The sequence below is a fragment of the Labrus mixtus genome, chromosome 24, assembly GCF_963584025.1.
Source record: "Labrus mixtus chromosome 24, fLabMix1.1, whole genome shotgun sequence".
NCBI classification, from domain to species: Eukaryota; Metazoa; Chordata; class Actinopteri; order Labriformes; family Labridae; genus Labrus; species Labrus mixtus.
Window position 1 is genome coordinate 6,513,069 of NC_083635.1, and position 24,042 is coordinate 6,537,110.

General features: G+C 42.4%; 1 protein-coding gene across 4 annotated transcripts in view; it reads right to left on the reverse strand.

Moving 5' to 3' along the window:
* Window positions 1-8,862: 8,862 nt before the first annotated feature.
* zranb3 (zinc finger, RAN-binding domain containing 3) overlaps window positions 8,863-24,042 on the reverse strand; it is a 90,814-nt gene continuing 75,634 nt past the window's right edge. For all 4 annotated transcript variants that reach the window (XM_061032808.1, XM_061032806.1, XM_061032807.1 and 1 more), the window contains 5 exons: window positions 21,855-21,995; window positions 16,406-16,552; window positions 14,694-14,886; window positions 10,778-10,909; window positions 8,863-9,783 (listed from right to left, as the gene is read on the reverse strand). In XM_061032808.1, the coding sequence (XP_060888791.1) occupies window positions 9,685-9,783; window positions 10,778-10,909; window positions 14,694-14,886; window positions 16,406-16,552; window positions 21,855-21,995 (712 nt within the window). In that variant the 3' untranslated portion in view covers window positions 8,863-9,684. The remainder of the gene's footprint in view (window positions 9,784-10,777; window positions 10,910-14,693; window positions 14,887-16,405; window positions 16,553-21,854; window positions 21,996-24,042) is intronic.

Here is a 24,042-nt window from a genome sequence, read left to right on the forward strand (position 1 = left end):
TATTGTACTCAACATGACAAGCAGAAGCTTCTTGGCTCATAGGGTTTCCGTGGGAGATACAGCAGGGTGTCATCAGCAAAGCAGCAAAACAAAACGTTATGGATTATGCAGTCGAGTGGGAGTGTGAGGAGGAGGATGAGTTGGTTATTGAGAAAGCTGAATTGGAAAGGTAGGAGTTGAGGCTTTCCAAAGCTGGATTTGGGTCGACAGAGCATAGAAATCTGGTGTTCTGTGTTCGCAGCAGCGGGGTGAAGCGATGGGGGTGCTGCCAAGGGTTTATTGATATTTTAAGGTAAAGCAGCATGGATGAAAATAGTGACTCTTGTTTCAGTGTGAGTTATGATAATGGTAGCTTGCTTTTATAACTAAAGTATTACACAATCATCTAAAGCACTATCAACCTGCTGTGGTCGACAAGCTCAGCAGGAATGAAAAGCAGCAACTGTCATGATACTAAACAGGGTAGGATTCGGTTTTTCAACCATTGTGCCTCAATGTCAAGTATTACAGCACTGACATCGAGATAATGTTGTCAAAGATTGAGTTGCTTCTGTAATCTTCTATTAATATGTCTTCAAAAGCAAAAGGTTCCCTGTGTGAGGCAGTGATTCCTGCTTTTGTGTGGGTGTAACAAAGCTAATCCAGCATTTGTGTGAAGATGCACCTGCTGCTGGGTAATTCCTCCCGTGTGTGTTTGTGCTCTCTCTCTTCTTATTGTCTTTTTCTCGGCTTTGAATTAGCTTCTCATTAATATGACAAAAAAAAACTAAATTCTTATTCCTTTCAGTACAGCACATCGAGCAATAGGAATAGATTATGACGCATGTGATTTATTTCTGTTGTGTTAATAACAAACCTTCATTTGAAGACCTGTACCTAAAGATCTCATTGATTGCTCATCTCATTACACTTGTATCCCCCTCCTTTTCTCTCCACAGATGGGATTCATCCGAACTTGGTGTATCAATTAAGAAGCCCAAACCCAATGCTGTTTGTGATGTAGGGAAACGTACTGCTGTCAAAATGGATGGCTTCATGGCTCAGTCGATTGACAGCGCTTTTCTACAAGAGATGTTGGGAGAATATCAGGCATCTCTAGTAAGTGAGACTAATTAAATGAGCGATGATACATGTTAAACATTTATTTAATAAAGACTGGAAATGGGGCGCTGGTGGCGCAGTGGCTGGAGCGTGGCGCAGGCGGGTGGCCCAGGTTCAAATCCAGCCTGTGGCTCTTTTCCCACATATCATTCCCCGATCTCTCTCTCCCTGATTTCCAGCTCTATCCACTGTCCTATCTCTACATTAAAGGCACAAAAAAAAAAGCTTTTCGATTCCGAGATGAGGCCGAGTCCAAGCAGTCTCAAGACCAAGACTGATTTCAAGTACTACAAAACTAAATGTTAGTTAGAGATAGATAGGACCAATGGAGGCAGATAAATTGATGCTAGCTATTTGTGGACGTGTGGGCACTTCACACTTCAGGCGAACACCTTGCATAAGTCGGTGCCCCAAGTTGGGCCACACCATTCAGAAAAAAAGTCTGGTACCGACATGGCACATGCTGCCATTACAGCATAATTAAGAAGGCATTCAGAATAATGAGTCAGAATTCATGGAGCACAGTTGATGTTATATCTTATGTAATGTTGAGTGGGATTTTTTTGAATTTGCCAGGTGCAGGGACCTCGTATATTCTTGTCTGATGACATCACAGTGACAAGACATTTGTGCATCTGGACTGGACATGAATCATAAGATGCTGCTCTCTTTTATCCAATGATGTATGGTATCAAACATGCATTTTAAAGATTTATTTTTGGGCTTTTTGTGCCTTTAATGGAGAGATAGGAAAGTGGATAGAGCTGGAAATCAGGGAGAGAGAGAGTGGGGAATGACATGCGGGAAAGGAGCCACAGGTGGGATTTGAACCTGGGTCACCCGCTTGGAGGACTATAGCCTCTATAGGGCGCGCACTAACGACTGCACCACCAGCGCCCCCTCTGTAAGCATTTTCCCTCCTCGTCTCTAACCTGTTCAGATTTATATCTGTTATGAATCTAGGACAAAATGTGTTCAAAGCTACATAAAAAAAGTTGAGGTATCCAATAGTGCAGACTTATATAAACACTGGCACAGTATTTTTTACACTCTCAGGATGAATGCTGATGCGTCTGCCGTGTGTTATACCGTCCAACTCGCTGAGAAACTCTCGCTTCTCCAGGTATACCTGAACACCTCGCTCCTTTCATCACGCCTGGCAAACCCGCGCGCCGCTCACACATAATTAAGTCCGATTTAAATCATCACATAGAATAATTCCGCGTGGGCTGATGGTGACTGTTGCTATGGCCAACTTTCCCCAGCCCACTCACACAGTAATTGAGATACTGGCATAACTGAATATACAAAAAAAAAAGAAAAGTGGTGTGGGTGTGAAGATGTCCACGGTTGAGCGGCCAAATGCAACCCACTCAAACAGCCAATTGTGAGAGTGCTTATCGATAAATTTGATTGGACATTTGTGACACAGGTATAATTGACTCCAAATGAAGTCAGATTTACATTTATGATGAAAGATTGATGACACATGGGATGCATTTCAATCGCCTTCACATTTCCAAACACTTGTACCTGTTTGTGGCATGGACTAAATCGAGGAAAACCTTCATAGTTTTTTAATTAGCCCTTGCTACAATCATAATATCTAAAAGAAAAAATGATATTTCCTTATTAGCGTATAAATAGACTGTGTGATAGAGGATAGGGCTCCCAGTAACTCCCTTTTACAAAACTCTGGGTGAGTGTACAGTTATATATAAATACATCTTTGCAGGAAGTGAATAAATGTGATTGCTTCTTAGAAAAGGTGTTTCCTTTCCTTCCTGGTTTTATTGGACTAATCAAGCAACAATAGCAGCCTTGAAAAGAAAAAAACCTCCGCCAACGCTGCGCAACTCTCCAACTTACACCCAAAGAAATCACTCCTAACACCTCAGACTCAAGTTAAACTTGTTACTGGCCTTTTAAAAAAAAAAAAAAAAAAAAAAAAAAACTTATTCCAAACTTTTGGAAACATTCTGTTGTGTTTTAGAATTTCAGCTACCCAGTGATAAGTCATCAAGTGGCAGAAATCCCAGATCTGGATCACTACTAAAGGTGATTGTTGGGGAGTCCAAAGCCAATCTGTCCACAAATATCCACTGAAGGTTGTTCAGTGAAAACATAAAAAAACATACCTTTTCGATATGAATGAAGTGGCTAAATTTCCCAGTGGAAATCAGGTGTTGTATCTCATAGAAACTACAGACTTGTAGCTCTTTGGTTGATGCATAACGACTTGCAACGGGGTGAGCTGGAGTGCAAAGCGCGACCGAGCTGAGGTTCGCTTCAGGCATCTATCAAGCGTAACTCTTACCTTTAATTTGAACGGCAACGAGATCAGAAGCAAAAAAAAAAAAAGGAAGAATTTTTTTTAACAGTTTGACATGCCAGGAATCCGCAAGAAAATGTTGGACCGGGAACTTAAAAAAGACTGCTTTAGTAGAAATCCAAACATGTTTTTGCCAGTTGGAAACAAGTGACCACATTGGGAACAGGGTGCTAAAAATTTCCAGCTAGGACTGAAAAGGCGCTGGAATAATTCCACGAGTCCATCCATGATTTTGTTTGAGTATGTAGAACTACCTAAAGAAGGGAGGGGCAAGGGGCACATTCATTTAATTCTCACTGCCAGGGGGCCAGATTATAGTATACAAAAACGATTACAGTCAATTATGTCTCAAATTTAACTCAACATATACCAGTGATCAAATATTATTAAGGACATATTTCTGGTTTTCATGATTTCATGGCAGATTTTGTCATGTTTTACAATTAATTGATATGTAAAAAATGATCTGAGGGCCACGTTGAGGGTTGATGGGGGCCGCATATGGCCCCTGGGCCGCCAGTTGCCCGCCCCTGACCTTAAAGGATGGATCCTAAGTTTTCAGCTCCGAGGACATTTTTCAACAGATTCCTTGCCGACTCTGTAGCATTGACGTATGACAAGCTATCCACCGCTGTTGGGTCGTTCAAGGCATTATGGGATGTTGTTCAGACGGAGCGCAGAGCTGATGGAAGACGGTCGCAATCGCCCTCCTCTCATTAAAGTCGTTGCTGTGTGTGCTCATTAGGCCGGCAGCAGCGCAGTGGGGCTCTATTCTCCTGAGGTGACCAAAGGTGCTTACACAGACCTTCCAAGTCTCAGTAATGATGCCCCAGACCTGTCACTCTTGTCACACAACTGACATGACCTTTTTTCTGGCTCATGCGCTAAAAGGAGGAGGGGGGGGAAAAACCTCGATGAGGCAAGAGCTGATCTATTTCGCCCCCCCCCTGAATCTGAGAATTTGCGTCAGAAACGCTCCAAGCTTGTTGATCCACTTTCCACAAAAGCCAACAAAGACTGTTTTTTTTTTCTTCTTGTTGTGAACTCACCTTCCGATTTAAGCAATGTTTTTCATATAAGCACAAAAGCGAGACCTTGCCATTAAAGACCTATGAAACGCAGTCATGCTGAGCGGGGCGACAGAGCAACTGAATAGATGTCTGGAAGCAATCTGCGAGAGATGGCTGATCAATGGCCGCAGATTGAATCGGGAGATGAAAAGAATGTCTTTTAAGGCTCATGAAAAGGGGGAAGTTGGTCGGAGGCCGGTTTGCTCGGCGTTTTTTTTTCTTTTCATTTTTTAACCTCAATCATCTGAACACAGCACACAAGAAAGGAGAAAACGGTAGTGTGGCTTTCTCCCTCTGATGTCAAGTATTGCCAGGACTATACCATGAATATGTTACATTCTAATGCACAAACTGTTCAAGTTAGTTCTGCTGGTGCATTCAGGAAATCCTGCAGTTTTTTTTTGTTTTTTTTTGCCCATGCCGACGCAGCCTGCTGTAAAGAAAATTGTAAATGCTAATAAAACTGAGATGAGATTACATCAGTCCTTAATTGCATTAGGTACAGATGCCTTGTAAAACGATGTGGTCAGATCCAGTCCTCACAGGAGCCCTTCCAAACAAAGCCCGATTGTAATGGGCCACATGAAGCGCCCAATTTAGCCCCACACGAGCTCCGACATACAAATGAGAGGTAGCTACAGTGGAGACGTACATAAATCCCAGCCAGATTGGGGACTGTATGAATTATGCTAAGAACCTTATCTGTTATTTCCCCTGATCTCCTGCTGGGTGAATTGATTGCGTTTTTTGGTCTTAATCCGCAGCATGCCATGCATCTTGGGAGACAACCAGGGAGCCATCTTGAATAAATAGAATTTGGACTTGACAAAAGCCACCTCCAGCTGAGCAATGAGAAAGCATCCTTTTACCAACCGCGCATCCCCTACCACGCTGGATGACATTAGAAAAATAGCCAGCCTCGGTTTTTTTTAATTTTTTTTACATGGAATGGTTGTATTGATTTTCTGTTACTCGCTTCAGCTGCAGTTCCTCGTTGGAATATCATTTGCTTGTCTTGACACTCATCAGGATGGATAAGCTCATTTTGGAAAACTGCTTCTTGGTCCCAAAGAAACACCTCAGTGCAAACCAGAGACGCTGTTTTAATGAGATTAATTTGATGGTTTATGAGTAATGGTCCTCCACCAATTACCTGGGCCATAATACCGTTTTCCCTCCACCCGGGGCGTCGCGCTCCGTCGAGCTGTGCCAGCCTTCCGCAAAGCACGAGTCTGCAGCATGGAAATGATTAATCATCTCATCACCATCCTGAGAGATAATATGACAATAAAGACAAAAAGCCTCTCATCAGCTGTGACGGTATAAAGCCAAGTAATCGCTGCCTAAACGCCAACTCCAGGGTTCAATCAGACGATGGGTGCAGCTTTTTAGAATACAAGCTTTCTGGATGTTGTTACACAAAACCACAGAAGTCTAACTGGAGGTCCATTCATTTTCTCATAATGAGGTTCTGCAGTTCACGTTCCACGCAGTGACAGAATATCAGAGGGACGGCAGACACTGTGCCGTTCCTGTTTTCTCCCTCCTGAAGGAGAGCAGCGGGGCACCACCTCCCTCGTGTCTATTTCCTTTTTCCTCACTGAAGGGCAGGGAGGGTCACAGACACAGAGGGATCACAGCGGAGAGCGTGGCAGCTCGGAATCAAACCACAGCAGGATTCAGCCACCGATTGGAGAGCCGGCGGCTGCTCCATGCGGCGCACTGTGCAGGCTTTTTTATTGGCCCTTTTCCATCACACCTGTCACACAAGATTGGGTTTGTAGAGGCGCTTCCTTCAGCTGAAAAAGGCCAAAGTAGATTATGGGGGCAGGCGAGGTTGAAATGGAATAACCAGTGGAATGGCGCCAAATATAACGCCTTGCTGTCTGAATGCAAATCATCATTGAATTATGAATGATTTGTATAGTTTACTGTCTGGTTGAAACAATGCTTTCCCCAACACTGCATGTCACAGACCCCAAAAAGAGATTCTGTGGGGAAGATGACACCAACAGTCCCCTACACAATTCTCTTACAATGTCTGTAATTAGAGAAACTCCTATGGAATTGAGTTGCTGTGATATTAATCTATTTCTCAATTTTCTGTGAGAACCCCACGAGCCCTGTGGCAGCGTCCCCTGGAGGTCCCCTGACCCACTTTGAGAAACACTGTTGTGGCTATGAGGTAATGTTTTTGCGCTCAGATTTGTCCTTTGCTACCTTTCATTGTTTGCGATAACTTTTCACTAAAGAACACAGATCATGTGTTGAACTATCCGTCTTATTTCTACAAATTGCTTTAATATGAACTTTTATTTAAAAGGTTATCTAAAAAAAAACATGGCAGTGTTAAGTGAGGACTATATTAATACACTGCAGCTGCTCTGCTTTTCCTTTAAACTTATTCCCCCATATTAGTTCCCATTCTATCAAAATGGATTTGCTGTTTTAAGTCCATGTTTTAAGGTAGTTCATGACTATTAGCTTGTGGTTTGTAGGCTGCTATCAGACTGATACTTTGCATCAGAGGTGTACTTGGATCTCAATCATGAAAAACAAATTAATTCAATTATTTAAATACTCTTGAGTTCCCGACATAACCTGTGACTCGTGTTGACAGCCAAGAGCATCAGTGAGCGACTTTATGCTAACCTTGCTAGCTTGTCTATGTTTACTGTAGTCGGCGTTGCCAGACGGAAAATACACTAATATCGTACTGCCGCTTTAAAATTATCATATTTTACTTAAAACTATCGTAAAACGAGACGGGTCCTCGTTTTTTTGACCAAATACTCCACAAACATTCTCTTTAAAAGTTACCGTGTGCTGAAACAATTACACTATATTGGGCATTCTGGTACACATTTGTTTTTTTACTTTAAAGCATAAAGAACATTACTAAACTTCAGCTTTATATTGTATAAAGAGGTAATTTAATGACAGATTCACTGCTGTGTTGTCTTTGCAAAACACGTCTTGTGAAATCCATTTGTTTGGATTTCCTTCAGGCGGTGCCATTTATCATTTCTTATTTCACTGACTTTTATTTCTCACCATCCTGTGACTTTCTAACGATATGTCACTACATACCGCCAGATATTTTTTGCCGAGACGCTGATTGAACTTGATGGGGAAAAAGTGAGTTGGTGAGCTTTGATGCCGAGTTTAAACGACGGAGGTGTGCGCGAGAGCAAACATGCAAACCTCGGCGGCCGCCCGGCGGTATTTGAGGCCGTCTTTATTACTGTCATCACCTGTGGTGGTAATCTTTTCCCTTTGGGCTGATGGGTTGTCCAGCGCAAACAGTGGCACGCGCTGCTCTTTACCCAGCGGCCCCTTTGGGAGGAACATGAGACGTCTTCATCTGGGCGCTGCCTCATTATGGCTCCATCTGACAAACACACACCACTCCCTCTCTCTCTTCTTCTCTTTATTGGTGTAACACAGACAAACACTCAGTTACACTATCAGTTCCACTGGTTTCCTCTCCTCCATCACTTCTTTCCTCTTCTGCACACACACACACGCACACACACCTTTTGGGTGTAATAAAACAGCAGATCAGAGTCATTGGCTGCTGACAGGGACTGACACTGAAAACCTGCTGTTGTTGGACGGCTGCCTGGGAGACGTTCATTACTCACAAAGCTTGTCGGTTTGGACAGGAGAGGAACAACGGTCTTATTAAGTGGAGACCTGGAGCAGCCGTAGGGGAAATACACACACACACACACACACACACACACACACACCCACGCTCGCACCCACATGGGCTCCGAGAAAAAGTTTCAACTGTGGCTTCCAACGGCGCGCTCTGATAGGCTGAGAGTAGTAAAATTGTAAACTTTGCAGTGATGGCGGAATTCGCTGAGCTCGGAGTTTGACAAGTCAAATCGTGACATGACGACATCTCGGCGCAGAGAGCGAGGGAGGTAAAACTCTGCCGCCGCCGCCGCCGCTGCTGCTGCTGCTGCGGAGGAATGTGACGGCCTCGTTTTCACAGGAGCATGCTGGTATTGATTGGAGTTTCTGATGTCTGTCTGGCTCCGTTGTATAACTCCTCACAAGAACAGATTCAATATTCCCGACATCGCTGAACCTGGAGCCTTGTTTCCATAGCAACCCTGCTCTCCGGCTCTCTAAACATAGCCCTCCTGACTGACTTTGGCCCTGTTCAGATCATCAAGCACAGCTGAGGAGGAGGTATGTGCGTGGATGTGGACAATAGTGTTCCTGACTCGAGGCGGTGAAACGATTTGCCGGCTTTGTCAGAACAACCAACGTCTTTGGTGTATTTACAGTCCGAGCTGTGTTTAGAGCCCGAGAGGGAAAAGAAGAAGAAGACAACATGGAACCAGATGAAAATAGTTTTTTTTTTATTTCACCGTGGAGCGTTCATCCAATCTTCCAAGAAGGAAGATTTACAATCCTCCACTTGTTGAGGGCGACCAATGAGGAGTTCAATCACAAAGCTCCCTAATTCTTCTCTCAGCTGCTACGTTTCACTAAGTTTGCAAAAATCTCAAAATAGCCGCAACTCTCTCCAAAAACAACCTGCTCCATTTCAGCCTCCAGCGAAAAAATGGGAGCGTCATAAATCATAACTACCCGCACTTGTGACGTTTCGGGGACGAGAAAAGGAGGGGGGGGGGGCTGAATTTGCATTTGATGCAGCGGTCGCTGTTTTTTTAAATGTAAAGTGTCAGTTTTTCTTGTTTTGTGTTGGTTTTTTCTTTCTGTTCCTGATTTAATTTAATTTGTAATTTATTCTATTTATTCCTATTGTTACTGCTGTGAATGTCAGAGCACTAAGGGTGTTAAATGATCTTTGTAATGGTGAAAAATCAATATAAATCTATGTTAAAAAAGAAAAGAAAAGTATATCTGCAACGGGGATGATGCAGGTTTCCCATGATGTCATCGGAGGGGGGAGAGATTTCTGCACATTTGATCCTTCTCGTGCAGATTGAACGGCGTTTCTAATATGTGAATGTGAGTTTTTGACAGTGAGTAATCATGATGCTTCTCGTTAGAAATCAGCACCAACACTCCTGAAGAGCACCTGATTTTTCTATATTTATTTATTTGTTTTGACCTAGTGCAGCACTCACTTCTACGTTTTTTTTTTTGTTTTTTTTACTCTGATTCAGGAATTAAACAAAACCCTTCCTAACCTCTCTCTCACTTCTTGATGAAGAACCTGCTGATGTCTGACGCAACCTTGGCGGCTGCAACACTCTTCCTCATCTGGCTCCGCTCTTTGGCTTGCTGCGCCGTCCTCTGCGGGGGGGGAAGAAAAAAATAAATGATGTAAGAGTTAAATCTGCAAGAAGAGAAAAGTGAGATCAATATATCGAGCATTTCAAGATTAAAGTGTCTGAGCGGTGGCGTAAACGAGCATGAGGATCCCCTTATCAGAACGCACAGTTCCTCACATCACTTCATACTTGTCAACGTGTGTGTGAAGCGCTTCCTTCTTAACTGACACCCACTCCGACAATAAACGCTCCATGGCGTGAAAGTTAAGCACATTTAACGGCTATAATGAAGCTGTGTTTTATTTTGAAAACCTCTGCGCTCAAATCGGGTTCAAAGGATTGTCTTTGATTATGAAATAATAAATAAATAATAATAAAAACGAGATTAAAAAAAACTGACTTTAACACAAGGTGACATGATTTTAACCTGTCACAGAAGGGAAGTCATAGAGTGTTTGGCAGCCATCTTGAAAGTTTACAAGTATTACTTTTCCTTGTATGTTTAAAACATCATGTTCCACCTAAAAAAAAATTTAAAATCTCAGGTCTTGAAACTTTTTTGATATGAGAATGAATACTCCTCTGATTGGGTTTTATGTTGAAACCTCTGCGCTAATATCGGGGTTGAAGGATTGTCTTTGATTTTGAAATACTGCCTGAAGAGGCTCGAAAGTGAAAGTGGTCCCCAGACTGATGTATAGCTTTTAGCAACAGATGCTATATATCAAGATGTCACACAGCACACACAATGTGATGCTATTAGAGTGAATACACAGCGTTGTGAGGGATGGTGTGACTTTTGATCAATGTGTTTGACCATGTATCACATTACTGCCACTCCATGTGATCCTCAACATGAGCGATGAGATTTTTTTTTTTTTTTTTTATGTGCGGATAAAAGGAGAGGTCCCTTAAATGTTAGACAAATTGCTTTTGCCCCTTAAGCCCCGTTTGGCTCTAAAAAGCTGGTGTTGTGGGTTGTAATGGGTGCAGTGATGCGGTGAGTGTGCCCGTACGGCTTTGTGGCAGACGGTGCACAGCGTCTGCAGGTTGTCCAGAGAGCACTGTCCTCCTCCGCCGTAGACCGGGCGGATGTGGTCCACCTGCCAGAAATCCCCTTCGACCGGAGCGCGGATCATCTCGTTCAGCTGGAAACACATGCGGAATGAGAAAAAGTTAGCGTCTTAGCACAGCGACTATCCTTCTGTGTTCTTACTTTTCTAAAAAAGAAAAAAAAAAAAAAAACATCCATCTATGCTCAGGTTTTTTTTTTTTACTTTTTTGATGTCTTTCTTGAAACTAAACTCACCTAAACTTTTTTTTTTCCAACAACAAAAACACAGAAACAATATCATTCATATTAAAAACCCTCTGTACAGCAGGGGCCCTTCTGTAATGTGCTTCAGAACAAAATAAAACAAATAACTCTCATGAGTACAAATGACAGCAAGGCGCATAAAAATAATGCACACACACAAAAGAAAAAGTCCTCTGATAGAGGTTTTAAAATGCTGAGATTAATGAAAGCCTCCTGTTCTGTTATCTGAAAGCAGCGAAATATTGTCGGCCTTCATAGAAAAGGCAACTGTAGGAAAAACGTAATCAGAGCTGGAGTTGGAGTTGGAGCGGTCGGCCTTTCAACATCAGTGTTATTAACGAGATCATCTCAAAATAATGACTGACATCACACCGCTATCACAGGACAGTGATGTGAATGTGTCGCTTATTTATTTATTTATTTTTCTAAAATGGTTTTGAGTATTTTAAAGGTTTATTTTTGGGCTTTTTGTGCCTTTAATGTAGAGACAGTTGATAGAGTCACAAATCAGGGAGAGAAAGAGTGGGGAATGACATGCGGGAAAGGAGCCACAGGTTGGATTTGAACCTGGGCCGCCCGCTTGGAGGACTGCAGCCTCCATACATGGGGTGCGCACTAATCACTGCGCCACCAGTGCCCCAGTTTAGAGTATTTCTAACTGGCCTGAGTGGGCCAGTGGAACATGCACAGCAGCTGGCCTGGACTCTGTCGATCATGCACCCTGAATCAGAGGGCCGGGTTCAATGTCGAGCCCAGAGTTACAAGCTGGACCTTTTTAAACGACCTGGAATGAGTGGAAGCCGTACTTAAATGACTAAACTCCAGCAGAGCAGAGAGCCTGAATCACCTGCAGCCCAACGTCCAGCTTCATGTTAGGAAGTCAACACTCAACTGAACGTTTTGTGACTGTTTGGTTGCAAATATTTCCAACAGTTAAAGTCCTTATCGTTGCCAAGGAAACACCAGATGTTACCTCAAAGACAAGCTGCATGGGGCGCTGGTGGCGCAGTGGTTAGGGCGCGCGCCCCACGTATGGAGGCTGGCCATTCGAGTCCGGCCTGTGGCTCCTCTCCCGCATGTCATTCCCTACTCTCTCTCTCCCTGGTTTCCGACTCTATCCACTGTCCTATCTCTCAATTAAAGGCACAAAAAGCCCAAAAATAAATCTTAAAAAAAAAAAAAAAAAAAAGACAAGCTGCATAAGGAGCTGAAGAACTGCTACTGAAAGTTGCTGTATGTGCTGTTGTGATTCAAATGTACATTATACTCAGATACATCGTCGGTAAACATGCTCGCTTCCTCAGGTTTGTCTCGACAACGGTCAAATCCGAGTTGGTTTTTCATCAGGTGTTGGGGTTTTGGGGGGCGGGAGAATCACTCCCATGATTCCCCGCCAGCCTTGACGTCATCTTTTGTAAATGTTTTGATTAAGAGCCCCCTGGTGGTTGAATGTACATACTGGGCGTTTAATTTTGACCAACCAGTGACAAGCATTTTTTTTCTAAATGCAGTGTTTGTTACAAGTGCTGTCTCCTGTCTCTGAACAGACAAACATCTGGAATTAACTCCTGTAAACTGCCGTCAAGCGGCCCTAGAGATCGATTTAACGACGTTCTTTTGTTGGACAGATGAAATAATCTCCGCTCATGGAAACATGAAAGCGCGAGTACTAAACAAAGTCATGACACATTTCTGACGGATGTAATCGATCTGCTCCTCCTCATCCAAGTTCTGAAAGTGATCACACCTTTTTCCAAAACGATCGCCATGACAACCATATTTTAGAAAGAAAAGAAAATAGGATGCAGCGATGAGGAGATGACTCAGACGAGTCGGATGATGATGAAGACGACGATGATGAAGAGAGACTAGTTGAAAAGCAAACAATGATTGAATGAATTAGAACCAGAGAAAGAGAGAGAGAGAGAGTTCAGGGCTCAAAATCCATTTTGCTGCTTTGAGAGTTTTTCCGTCGACATTACGGCAGCGAGCTAGAATTGATCCCAGCAGATTTAAAGAACAGGCCTGCTCACAGGGGCAGAGTTCACCTCTCTTTCTCTCTCTCTCTCACACACACACACACACTCTCCAGTCAATTTAACCTCCCTTTGTGCCAAAATCATGCACCAGACTCACACAACTACACTGAAACACACTCTGCTCACAGGCACCAAAATACCAACACACATGCCAGAATTCTGCTATACACAGTGGAAGACTCCAAGGTACACATTAAGACCCTTATACACATGTACACACACCAGGAAACACACACGTACACACACACCAGAACCCCCAGTATGAACCAGAGAATGAGCCTATAATCTCAAGGCTCCTCCACCGCTGCGGCGTCTTATCATGTGGCTGAGTTTGTTTCCTCTAAAGCTGGGTGCATCGATTGGCGTTGATGCTGCTGCCGACGGCGCTGGTTAAAAGGGGGGGTTGGGGGGGGGGGTGATGTGTGTGTTTGTATGTGTGTGTGTGTGTGTTAGAGAGAGGAGGGGCTGGCTTTGCAGGATAACAGCCAACCAAATCAAACAGGCTTACTGGTTGAGGCCTGGCACTGGGAGAAAAAAGAAAATCAATGGGCCCAGCAATCCATTTACTGGGAGCTGGCCCCCTGGAGTGCAGAGCAACCTGTGTGTGAGTGTGTGTCTGTGTCTGTGTGTGTGTGTGTGTGAGTGTAGGTGGGTGGGAGAGAGTGTACAGGATGCCTTTATATTTGTACACACACACACACACACAGAGTAAAAATAAGGCTTTTGTCAGTGATTTAGCTCACATCAGGAGTCTGATGATATGATGTTTTATTGAAGCTTTTCTTGATAATGTCTGTCAAAGTCGCTACGTAATTAGAGTTGTAATACATAAACACTTAGCCCCTTAATAATCAAGACAAGGTAAACATTATATCTGCCAAATCAGGGTCTAACTGTTCACACAGATCACGGTTCAGTTTGACCTCGGTTTTAATTACAGCGACCTTTGGTACAGCATGTTGACTAACATTAAACAATCGAACATATCAAACTGTTACAAAACACATTTTACACTAATACGTGTCCCTAGTTCGTCTACAATACAATTATGAGAAAAGTCAGAAACTTCAGAAAATATGTGCTCAAACAGGCCGTTTGGAGATTTTCCCTTCATGACATCACAAAGGGCAGTAGCCCCTCCCCCAGGTGGGTGACACTCCCACAGCTAGGTGTGAGAAAACCAGAGTCACCCAAGTCCTTTCGAGAGGGGGCGTGGTCAGAAACAGCTCATTTACATATTTAAAGCTACAGACGCAAAAACAGCCTGTTCTGAGCAGGGCTGAAATAGAGGGGTTTTATCGGCATGGATTTTTAACAAGAAACTTCACAGGTATGTTTTCAGGAGCTCTGAGACTTATTTAAACTGGTTGAACATTAGTTTTATATTCGTGACCTTGCCGTTGGTGTTTATGATGACCACATATTGTTTGACTATTGATTAGCAGGCTAAACATAAACATGTACTGGAAGGCAAAAATCTACACATTATCTAAATATCACTCGATTTTTTTAACTTTGTGAGGAAAACAGAAAAAAAATGATGATGATAAAATGTACAGTTAGTTGGTGTCTGACCTGTTTGAGTGTCAGCTGGGCGAGCCAAGTGTTCTCCAGCATCTCCTTGCGCTGGGAGGGCGGGGCGTCGCGGATCTTCAGGAACAGGTCGTGGGCGCCGAGGCCGCATTGCTGACAGATACCCTGCTCGACCTCCAGCACCCTCGCGCGCATGTAGGTCTGGCTGGAGCGCAACTGGAACTCCTCCTGGCACCTGTGGGTGGGGGGGGGAACTGGAACATAAATTCCCTCACATCTACAGCAGAAACGCTTTATTTTCATCATCTGTTTTTTCTCTGATTCTGCTGAAAGGAGACTTTAAATGTAGGAGGATGTACATCGTGTTGAATTTGTGCTAACATCCAAACATCCAGGCATAGAGGAGAAGTGTCTCACCTTGACTGAATGACCTGAATTTGGCACTTCAAAGCCTCTTGAGGGAATTGAATTTCTGCTTGTAAGTGGGTAGAAATACTAAAGGGATGCACGGATATGAGACTTTTTTTTTTTTTCCACTGAAAAGAACGAAGCGATGGTCTTATTTAGAGTGACCGTGTGGGTGAGAAGAAAAGGGTGCAGCATCTTTCTCAGGGACAGGGAGGCTTTGCAGGGACTGAATCAGCTGCAGTGGCCCACTTTTCCATCATTTCATATACATGTCAAAATACAGTGACCATGATTTAGTCTTGGAAAAAAATTATGAAAGGAAGAGAGAGGAGCCATTATAACTACGAGAGCAACAAGGTGAAGTCATCATTATACTGTCGCGTTTATTTCAGTTTGTTTTGCACCAAAAAAAAACTCTCAAAGCTCGGAGTATAATTGCATTTTTTAAGGTGCCAGATGGCAGAGAGAACAATCAGAACTGTAGAGTTTAAGTAATCCCAGAGACAAACTATTTGAAAGTTCATTTAATATGATTTTTTTTTGTTGTATTGTCATCTTACCAAAGGTGTGGATTGTCCGATTGCAGACACCCATCTGCTGCTCATAACAGGGAGTTCTGCTCCTTTTTTTTTGGCCTGGAAATGTCTCATTTCCTGATTCCTGATCATGATTATTATTCTGTTTTTACACCTATAGGTCGTATGCTCTGGTCTGAATCATGCACCAATTATTAACACTGTTGCATAATTACCTCAAGTTTGGTCTGGGTTCAAGACACGGGGACATTTACAAGAGGAACAAAATGCTCTCTAATTAGCTGGAATTTCTTGCAGGAAAATCCAGGAAGTGGACAAAGACTAGTTGACCTATGCCTTGCCATGGCTGCTCTGAAGACAATTCACAACTACACGGATCGATGTTGGCTCTGTTCATCCATTTTTGTATTATTTGCATTTATTATTTTAGGCAAAAAAACACAAGTAGCAGAAGGTGCCTAGGTGGACATTTCAGGAAGATGCATGAGTTAACCCTCCTGAAGCATGACCTGCTCATCCACAGACTTTCTTTCTGTAGATCCATTGGGTATGCCTGTGGTCTTTAACACATGTTCAGCGATAAGGGTCCGGAAAAAAGCGCACCGAGGTCCACCTTTTCAAGCTGTCTCGGTATGATTGACAGCTTTCAAACCGACGCATAATAACCGCACCAACTTGGCAGACTGACTTGAGTTTGTTATAATCGAAACCAAACAGGTGAGGTGTGAAAACGCGCTGACTGTGCAGAGATTCCTGAGTGCACAACATTAATGTAGCTTCCTTACTGTAATGCATTCGGTGTTGTTTTACCTGTGGCTGCAGAATCTAGTGTCCCAGGCCCCGCCGGTGGTAGAGCAGGCCTTTTGGCAGGACAGACACATAGGGACACCCTCACTGTCCACTGCCTGCAGGAAGCCGGACTCTGACGGCGGCTGCTCTTCCACTGCCTCGTCCTGCCTGCAGAGTCGACAGATGTATAGAAATCTATCACATGAGCTGATTCTTCATTTGGCTATCTGTTCTGATATTTGCAGGAAAAAAACTTCAAAGTGAAAAGATTTGTTTGCTGACATCGGAGTGGAAGTTGAGGTTGAAGCGCTTCAAGCAGTCGAAGTGTCAGCTCAAGTTGAAGCACATCAAGAGCTTGAAGTGTCTTTTGAATTATATACAATTATATAAAATGATAGAATATGTTAAAGGGGCACTTCACTTTTTTACAAGGAGTACTAAAGAGCTCATGGGAACTGTTATGTAATCTCTGACGGGGGCTCTGGAGGGGAAGAAAATAACCCTCATCGTGGTCAGCAGGATTCGACCAACCAGAACAAAAAAAAACAAAAAACATGTTATTGAGTTCTTTAAAAGATGTGGGAAACAAACAGTAAGATGAAGCCTGATATAGGATGATGCATTGCATTATGGGGAATGGAGTTTAGAAATGATATGTAACCTTATCTCGGACCCTTCTTCTGCAGGTGCCAATAGTTTTTGTGTTTCTTCTGGAATTATTCAATGATGGATTCAGGAGGCTGTGGATTATCCTAGATTTAATCAGCCGAGGTCAGACACACAAACTTTTCATGCCAACAGTCCTGCTTATAGTCTCTAAGCAGGTACAGCCCATAAATACCGTTCTATTCGGGTACACCTATAAAATGCGGGGAATCTTAGTGATGTCATCCACTGGTTTCTAAAGCGGACTTTTGAAGCCAGTTGATGGTGGTCGCCATATTGGAAATGTGGCCTCAAACAAGCTTTCAGTCAGCCTAGGAAGAGGCAAAGAGGTGGAGCTGAGGCTCCTCACAAACAGCTAAAATATGCCCACCTGTCAGGCAGATCAGCCACGCCCCTTATTACATACAAGTTATTTTAAAAAAAATCAAACGCCTGAACAGTTTGTGCCACTCAAGGAATAAGCTATTCAGACCAAATGGGCATTTTTTTAAATGGGTGTGTATGTGACTTGGGTTTTCTCAGCCAGCCTCAAGTGGACTCTTGAGGAACTGCACTGTTTTTTTGCAGTTGGCTTAATTTCTTTACACATCAGGGGTTCCTGATTGGTCCATCCTCACGGCCATCTTGGAAATACTTTGAATCATCTCAGTGATGTATGATGAAATATGACACTTAAGCCTGCTTCTGATGTTAGCTAATGTTAGTCAGTTTACTGGTTAACGCTTAACATGTCAAACAATGACAAACATATAGATATAAGGTTTAGTAAGTCATTGAATTTAAAGCCATAAATTACAGAATGCTGTATTCAGAAACGAGTTTAAAGCCGTAGGATGAGGCTGCTAATAGTGTTGAATAAATGTGTTTCATCTTTGTTTGCAGTCTATATATTTGATTGAGGCAGCACGCCTTTGTGCACTACACTTCAAAGAGAAGTTACCTTGACCAAATCGGCCTGCGAGCTCTTTTACCATCCGCAGAACACACTTCAGCACATACTCGCTCTCTCTCGCCTGCTTTGTGTGCTGCACATTCAGAGTGGATGGACATATGGCTGGTGTGTGTGTGTGTGTGTGTGTGTGAAATGTGTGCATACTGTGTGTATATACATGGCGGTGATGTATCGACAGATCGTTTCAAGCATGCGTACGTGCATGCCTGTCCTTTTGGCAGAGGACTGCGAGTCTTGGTCTTTTGCCATGTTGTCCCAGCAGGGTGCTAGAGCCACAGTGGAGGGGACAGATGGACTACATTTTTTTCTTCCCCCAATTGGTTTACAATTCAGACAGACAGAGAGAGGAACAAAGAGCCAACGAGATATAACACTACAGAGAAAGATTTAATCATTTGAAATGGAGAAGAGAAAAAAAAAAAAACCTCTAAAAAAAGGAACTTCACTGCTTCAAAGTCGAGAAGATACCAAAAAATTATAAGTACCAAGGGACGAATGCTGTGCCAGCTACATCTAGTGGATGAAAGAGACACAGAAATAGACTTTTTACTGATTTGCCTAAAATGAATATGGTGAAAACGTGGACAAACAAATTAACCTAGAAATAGTTTACTGTAACTGCAACTGTAAATGCATTAGCAAGAGATGCTAACAAACCAAATAAATCAGAAGTTTTACCATTATTTCAAATAAATTGTTACTTGTACAATATCTTTAAAGTAATTGAATTTCATATAGGCACAAAGCAAATAAGCATGTTGGCAGCTTAACATCGCAACATGAGGTATTCTCTAAAAAAAATAAAAAAAATCATACTTCAAACCCCAGAAAATCGCACAACATGGCTTCAGCAAACGGCACGCAGCCTGCTACTGTTTACCACCGAGCTGATCTCTGATGCTTTATACCAAAGAAAAACCAAAGGCACAAGACGGGGAAAAAAGATCCGACGCTGGTGAGTCCAGCTGTCGGTTCATGCAGCGTTTGTTCTAGTTCCTCTGACTTAATCGGGGAGTTGATTCCATGTTATTTATATTCTCCTTCCTTTTCATTTTCTTAAATGGACAGTACACCTGGCTGCTTTTTGGGGAAATTTGAAAAACATAGTGCATATACGTCTATACATGAAATAAACAGAATCAAACAAGCTATTTATTCCACATTGCTATTTGCTGCATTTTAGGGCTGGGTATCATATAAGTGCATTTTAGATTCCAGGTGAAATGTGTTTCGAGCACTTTGATTTGTTATCCAGATTTCCAACATTTCCGCCAAGTTCTCGTAGGAGTGCTTGTTTTTTCCCCATCGACCGTATAAAAGAGGCAGCATAGCCATTGTCACATCACACATTGGATAGGCCATTTTTACTTCTTGGGGGGAGATGTGACCATATTTGGAATAGAGGGTGGAGCTACAGAGAAGCAGGGAGTTTGCAAACGCTGAGTTACCAAATGTTATAGAGTCTATGTACAAATTAGCTAGGTAGCAAGATTGTCAAAACACTGTTTCCTTTGGATTCCTAGAGACTTCTTTTCTAGTCAGTCAAACATTTGAATTCAGACTTACTGACCATTCCAAAGGTAAAAACACCCTTAAGAAAACTGTCAAAATCGAGGTAAATTATATAATTTGGTTTGCAGAGGGTGGCTAACATTAGCATTGCTAGCACCGCCAGTCATCGGTCTTCCTTACAGGTTAACATCCTCATGCCTGTTCCTATTGTGGTTACGCATTGCTCCAGTTAATATGTCAGTTTAACCTGACACAGCTTACATTCATATTCATCTCAGTTTTCGGACTCAAAATGCTGCCAGATGCTCTAAGATCCTCTAAGATGCTATCAGTTCACTTGCTTGTTTACATCCAGGCAGTAGAGATAGAGGAGAAGGCCAGTCCATGGCTACAGACCGGAAAGATGACGAGCGGTTGTATTATAATTTCAGCATAAAATTTGACTGACATTGTGGGCCCAAATATATATTAAAAAAGATTTTCTTGCACATCCCTACTGTTTCACACAGTATGAGGTTGTATTTGGGTTTTTAGCTCTGCAGTTATTTTATTTGCCTTTTGAGGTACAACTAAACACACATCTAAAAATGTAGCAAAACATAAACTGCTAGTACATAAAGTTAGCTAGTAATCAGCTCAACGGCAACTTATTTTGGTTCAGAAGTGTTTAGAAAACCACACACAACAAGCTAGCTGTTTAGCATGTTAGAAAGTGTGCTATTTTCTCTTTTTTGAACAACTCCCCATCTCAATTCTTTTTGGAATTGTCACAGATAACGTGGTAATTCCTCCTGTTATTAAAAGCATTTTGGCACACATCCTGTATGGCACCTTTAAGACACTTTATCGACCTCCACAGGCATTTTGTCACACCTGTTGCTTTGTACGTGTGAGAAAAAAAGCGGTGTGTTTTGCCTCAGGTTTCCATGGTGATATTCCCTCCTGGGGTGAGCTGGTCGTCGCATTTCACCAAGTAGATTGTATTATGGTCTATATTTACTGTACTAACACACTCAGCGGGGCCTTTGTGCCTCTCCCACAAGGCAAATACAGGTCTCCATGGAGACTGCAAAGGGACGGGGAATGAAAATACATCAAATCCCAAAGAGGAAAGAGTGTGATGACAAAAATGACCTACATGAACAGACCATGGCGAATTACCTTTGAAAAACAAGAACATGTCTGGACATGAGCCATGAATTACAAATCACACCTACATGATTTAACACTTACTTTAAATCGCACCAACAAAACAAACATTACATGTAGAAAATGCAGAACATACAGCTATCTTTAAACTTCACCTGAGTACCAGGGCATGTCAAGAGTTTTTTTTCCTGTGGGGCCCCGAATGAGGCACTGACTTGTGTGCCGGCATTTATGTGCAAACACACATGAATGAATTGCATTTATAAACCCTGTCTATCGCCCCCTAATCAGTTGCATGCAAATTGCACGGAACCCTTTAAAGCAACACAAAAAATGGCAACTTCTTTTTTTTAGAGGACTAAGGATATATCGCCAAAGTAACAATTTAAAATACTTACAGAAAGTGTATGCAAACTCTTGCACAATGCTAGTTTGCAAAAATACATTCATGGGCAATGTTTCGGTACTGAGACATTGCTAGTTAGTTCATTTAAAGTAATTCAGAGTGCATGCACATTTATATGGACTCATTCCTTTCCTACACACCTGTCTTGTGAAGTATATGTGCAAAGTATGCAGTGCACCTTTAAGAAAAAACTAAAGACCCAGCTCTTTCATGAATACCTTCGACCTTAATGATGATAATGATGATGGTTTCGATATTATTGATGATGATAAAGACAATGGTTTTTGTTTGATAACGACGACTTATAAGATGGTTTCTATACTGATTAGAGCTCTCAAGAACTGCCCTCAATGTTGTGCTTTGCCTCTGGTCACTTCCTGTCAGCGCCTGTGTGTCCAATCAGACTCAAAGCTGATCGTTTGCTCTTACTGACATTGTTCCCTTTTTTCTAGATCCTTGCTTGTGTTGAACTTACTCTCTGATGTACGTCGCTTTGGATAAAAACGTCTGCTAAGTGAATTGTAGAATTATTTATTTGTACTTTAAGCTCTAAGACATAATATGCTACTTAGCACGTAACGAAAACTATTAGCAGCCCATTGCCCAATTTCCGCCTCTGACATGATATTTAGTAAATCAAACTTTTAGTAGGATTTTAGTGTGGCACCTTTTTTAACATTTTAAGGAGTGGGGCATACCACCGTTGGCCACCCCTCTCTACGCCCCTTCTGGGCTTGACCTTGCCTGTCCTGAAGGTCCAGCCACATATCTATTCCTTAACCTACCTCTCTGAAGCAGGTGGTGTCGCAGACGCGGCAGATCTCCTCTTTGCAAAGAAGTTTTCCTTGGTGACCAGTCGCACGCTGCCCCCCTCCCGCTGGGCCTTGTCCAGAGAGGCCTCAGCCACATCGTCCTTACTGAGGTACCTGTAAAAAAAAACGGGATAAAAACGGCTGTAAGGGAATTGAGGATATTGTGGACGTTATATAACCAGAGAGGTCCATGAAGAGATCTCTTCACATGTAGAGCACGGGGGAGTAGGTGCAAGAAGATAGACTCTCTCTGGACAACATTAGCACCAGGTATCATGGGAAATTTGTTGTTGCTCAGGCAGAACTGTAATCTTAGTCATCTGGTCGAGACTGCAGAAGTCCTGGGACAGAAATGTAACACACACCAACACCCACAGAACTGGCAAAGCTTTAAAAACTGCCTCAGTGGAAAGCCATTTGGTTTTTTTTTAGATATTTTTTGGAACCACATAGTGCTTAAATGCACAAATTATGACTTTTGGAGCTTATTTTTTATTCTTCTCGCGTTCTTATTGTCTGTTTGTCTTCATCCCCTGCTGAATACTGTCGCTATTGCTGCTGCAACAATCTAATTTCCCCACAGGGATCGTCAATCATCTAATCTAATCCATCTACCCAGCCATCGTTTTTTATGGTCCTTGTAATTCGCCTGCTAGGTGTGCAAGTCGGAAATTGCATGAAACACAACATGTCAATCTGGTCAGGATTAAAATGACCCTAGCATGTCTGAGTTGACAGGAAATACAGGAGAGGAGGAGGAGACTTGTTTGTTCTGGTCAGAAGAAAATTGCTGTGGTCTTTGGAGAAAAGTGACCAATCACCAAACGTCCCCAGGTTACATTGAGGCTTTCCACGGAGGGATGATACAACACTCTAATGGTCCCAACAGACCAATTATCCTTTCTTTTTCCTCTTCCATTGGAGGTCAGAGGCCAAGCTTGGCGACTAAACACCAGACCTGCTGCTGGAAGGAACTCAGTGTCTCATATTATGTGACCTCACTTGCCGCTCGTGTCACGCATCGTTGTGTAATACTTTCTGTAATGACCCTTCTGAAGGTGAAGCATTGATCTCATTCTCATTTGGAAACGATTTAAGAATCAACCTTCCGAAGGGGAATTTATTCTGTAAACCACAATGATAAAATGCGTTTGAATAAAATAAGAACCCAACTGACTTAGGGTTGGATATCTAAACGGAGATCAGAAAAGCGCTGACTGGACAGCTTTATTTTGGATTGAGGGACTGGTGAAATCTACTGGACATCTTCTCTGAAAGTTGCTTGTACCTTTAAGATTTATCAGTGAAGTTAATAACAATATGCTGCTTGGACAAAGACCACTACATCCCACTGTAGGCAGTTTGGTCCGAGGGAATTACAAAGGGATTAGAAATGGAGCAAAGGTTTTTAATGGAATGAAAAGCCAAATGGCTGCTTTAAAAAAAAAAAAAAAAACTAATGCAAGTGAGGAAAAGATGAATGGAGAGAGAAAGAGGCCACCATCAGGGGGCATGGCTGTTTTCACAGACAATCAACTCAGGTGATGAAGCTGTTCAGAAATTAGTAGATCGATAATTAATGTTGCATTTTACAAACACTTGCTGTGACAGCTTTGTCGATTTCTTCAACTTAGTTGGATGGAACTTTATTGCTGGCAGACAAACAGTAGCAATGCCAGCGCTGAAAATAAAATCAATAACTGGAACAGCTCCTGGACTTATACATTTAATTCTATTTAACTACACTGTTAAAAACGGCCTGTGGTTAAACTATTTTACATTTTCCTGAAAGCTTGTTTATGCCACTTGTACAATGCACAGGGACACAATTAAATGTTGCAGCCATAATAAGTGTACTTATATATCTGTGATGTTCACAGAGGTATTCAGCACCTATTCTCTGAATGGGCAATCTAATGCATATAAAAGTGACATTTGAATATGAATTGGTTATTTAATTCTATTTGAATTGTTAAATTATGCATTTCAATCTTGAATACGCTGTTTTTGATTACAACTAAGGAAATAGTAGCCTCCAAGAAACACCCTGCTGTTTAAATGGGATGGTGTTGCCACTGTTAAGCGTTGCATTTAGTATTTATACTTGGCCCTGCAGGCTTTGCAGGGACATCTTTATGCATTTCAACCACCTCCATCTGGA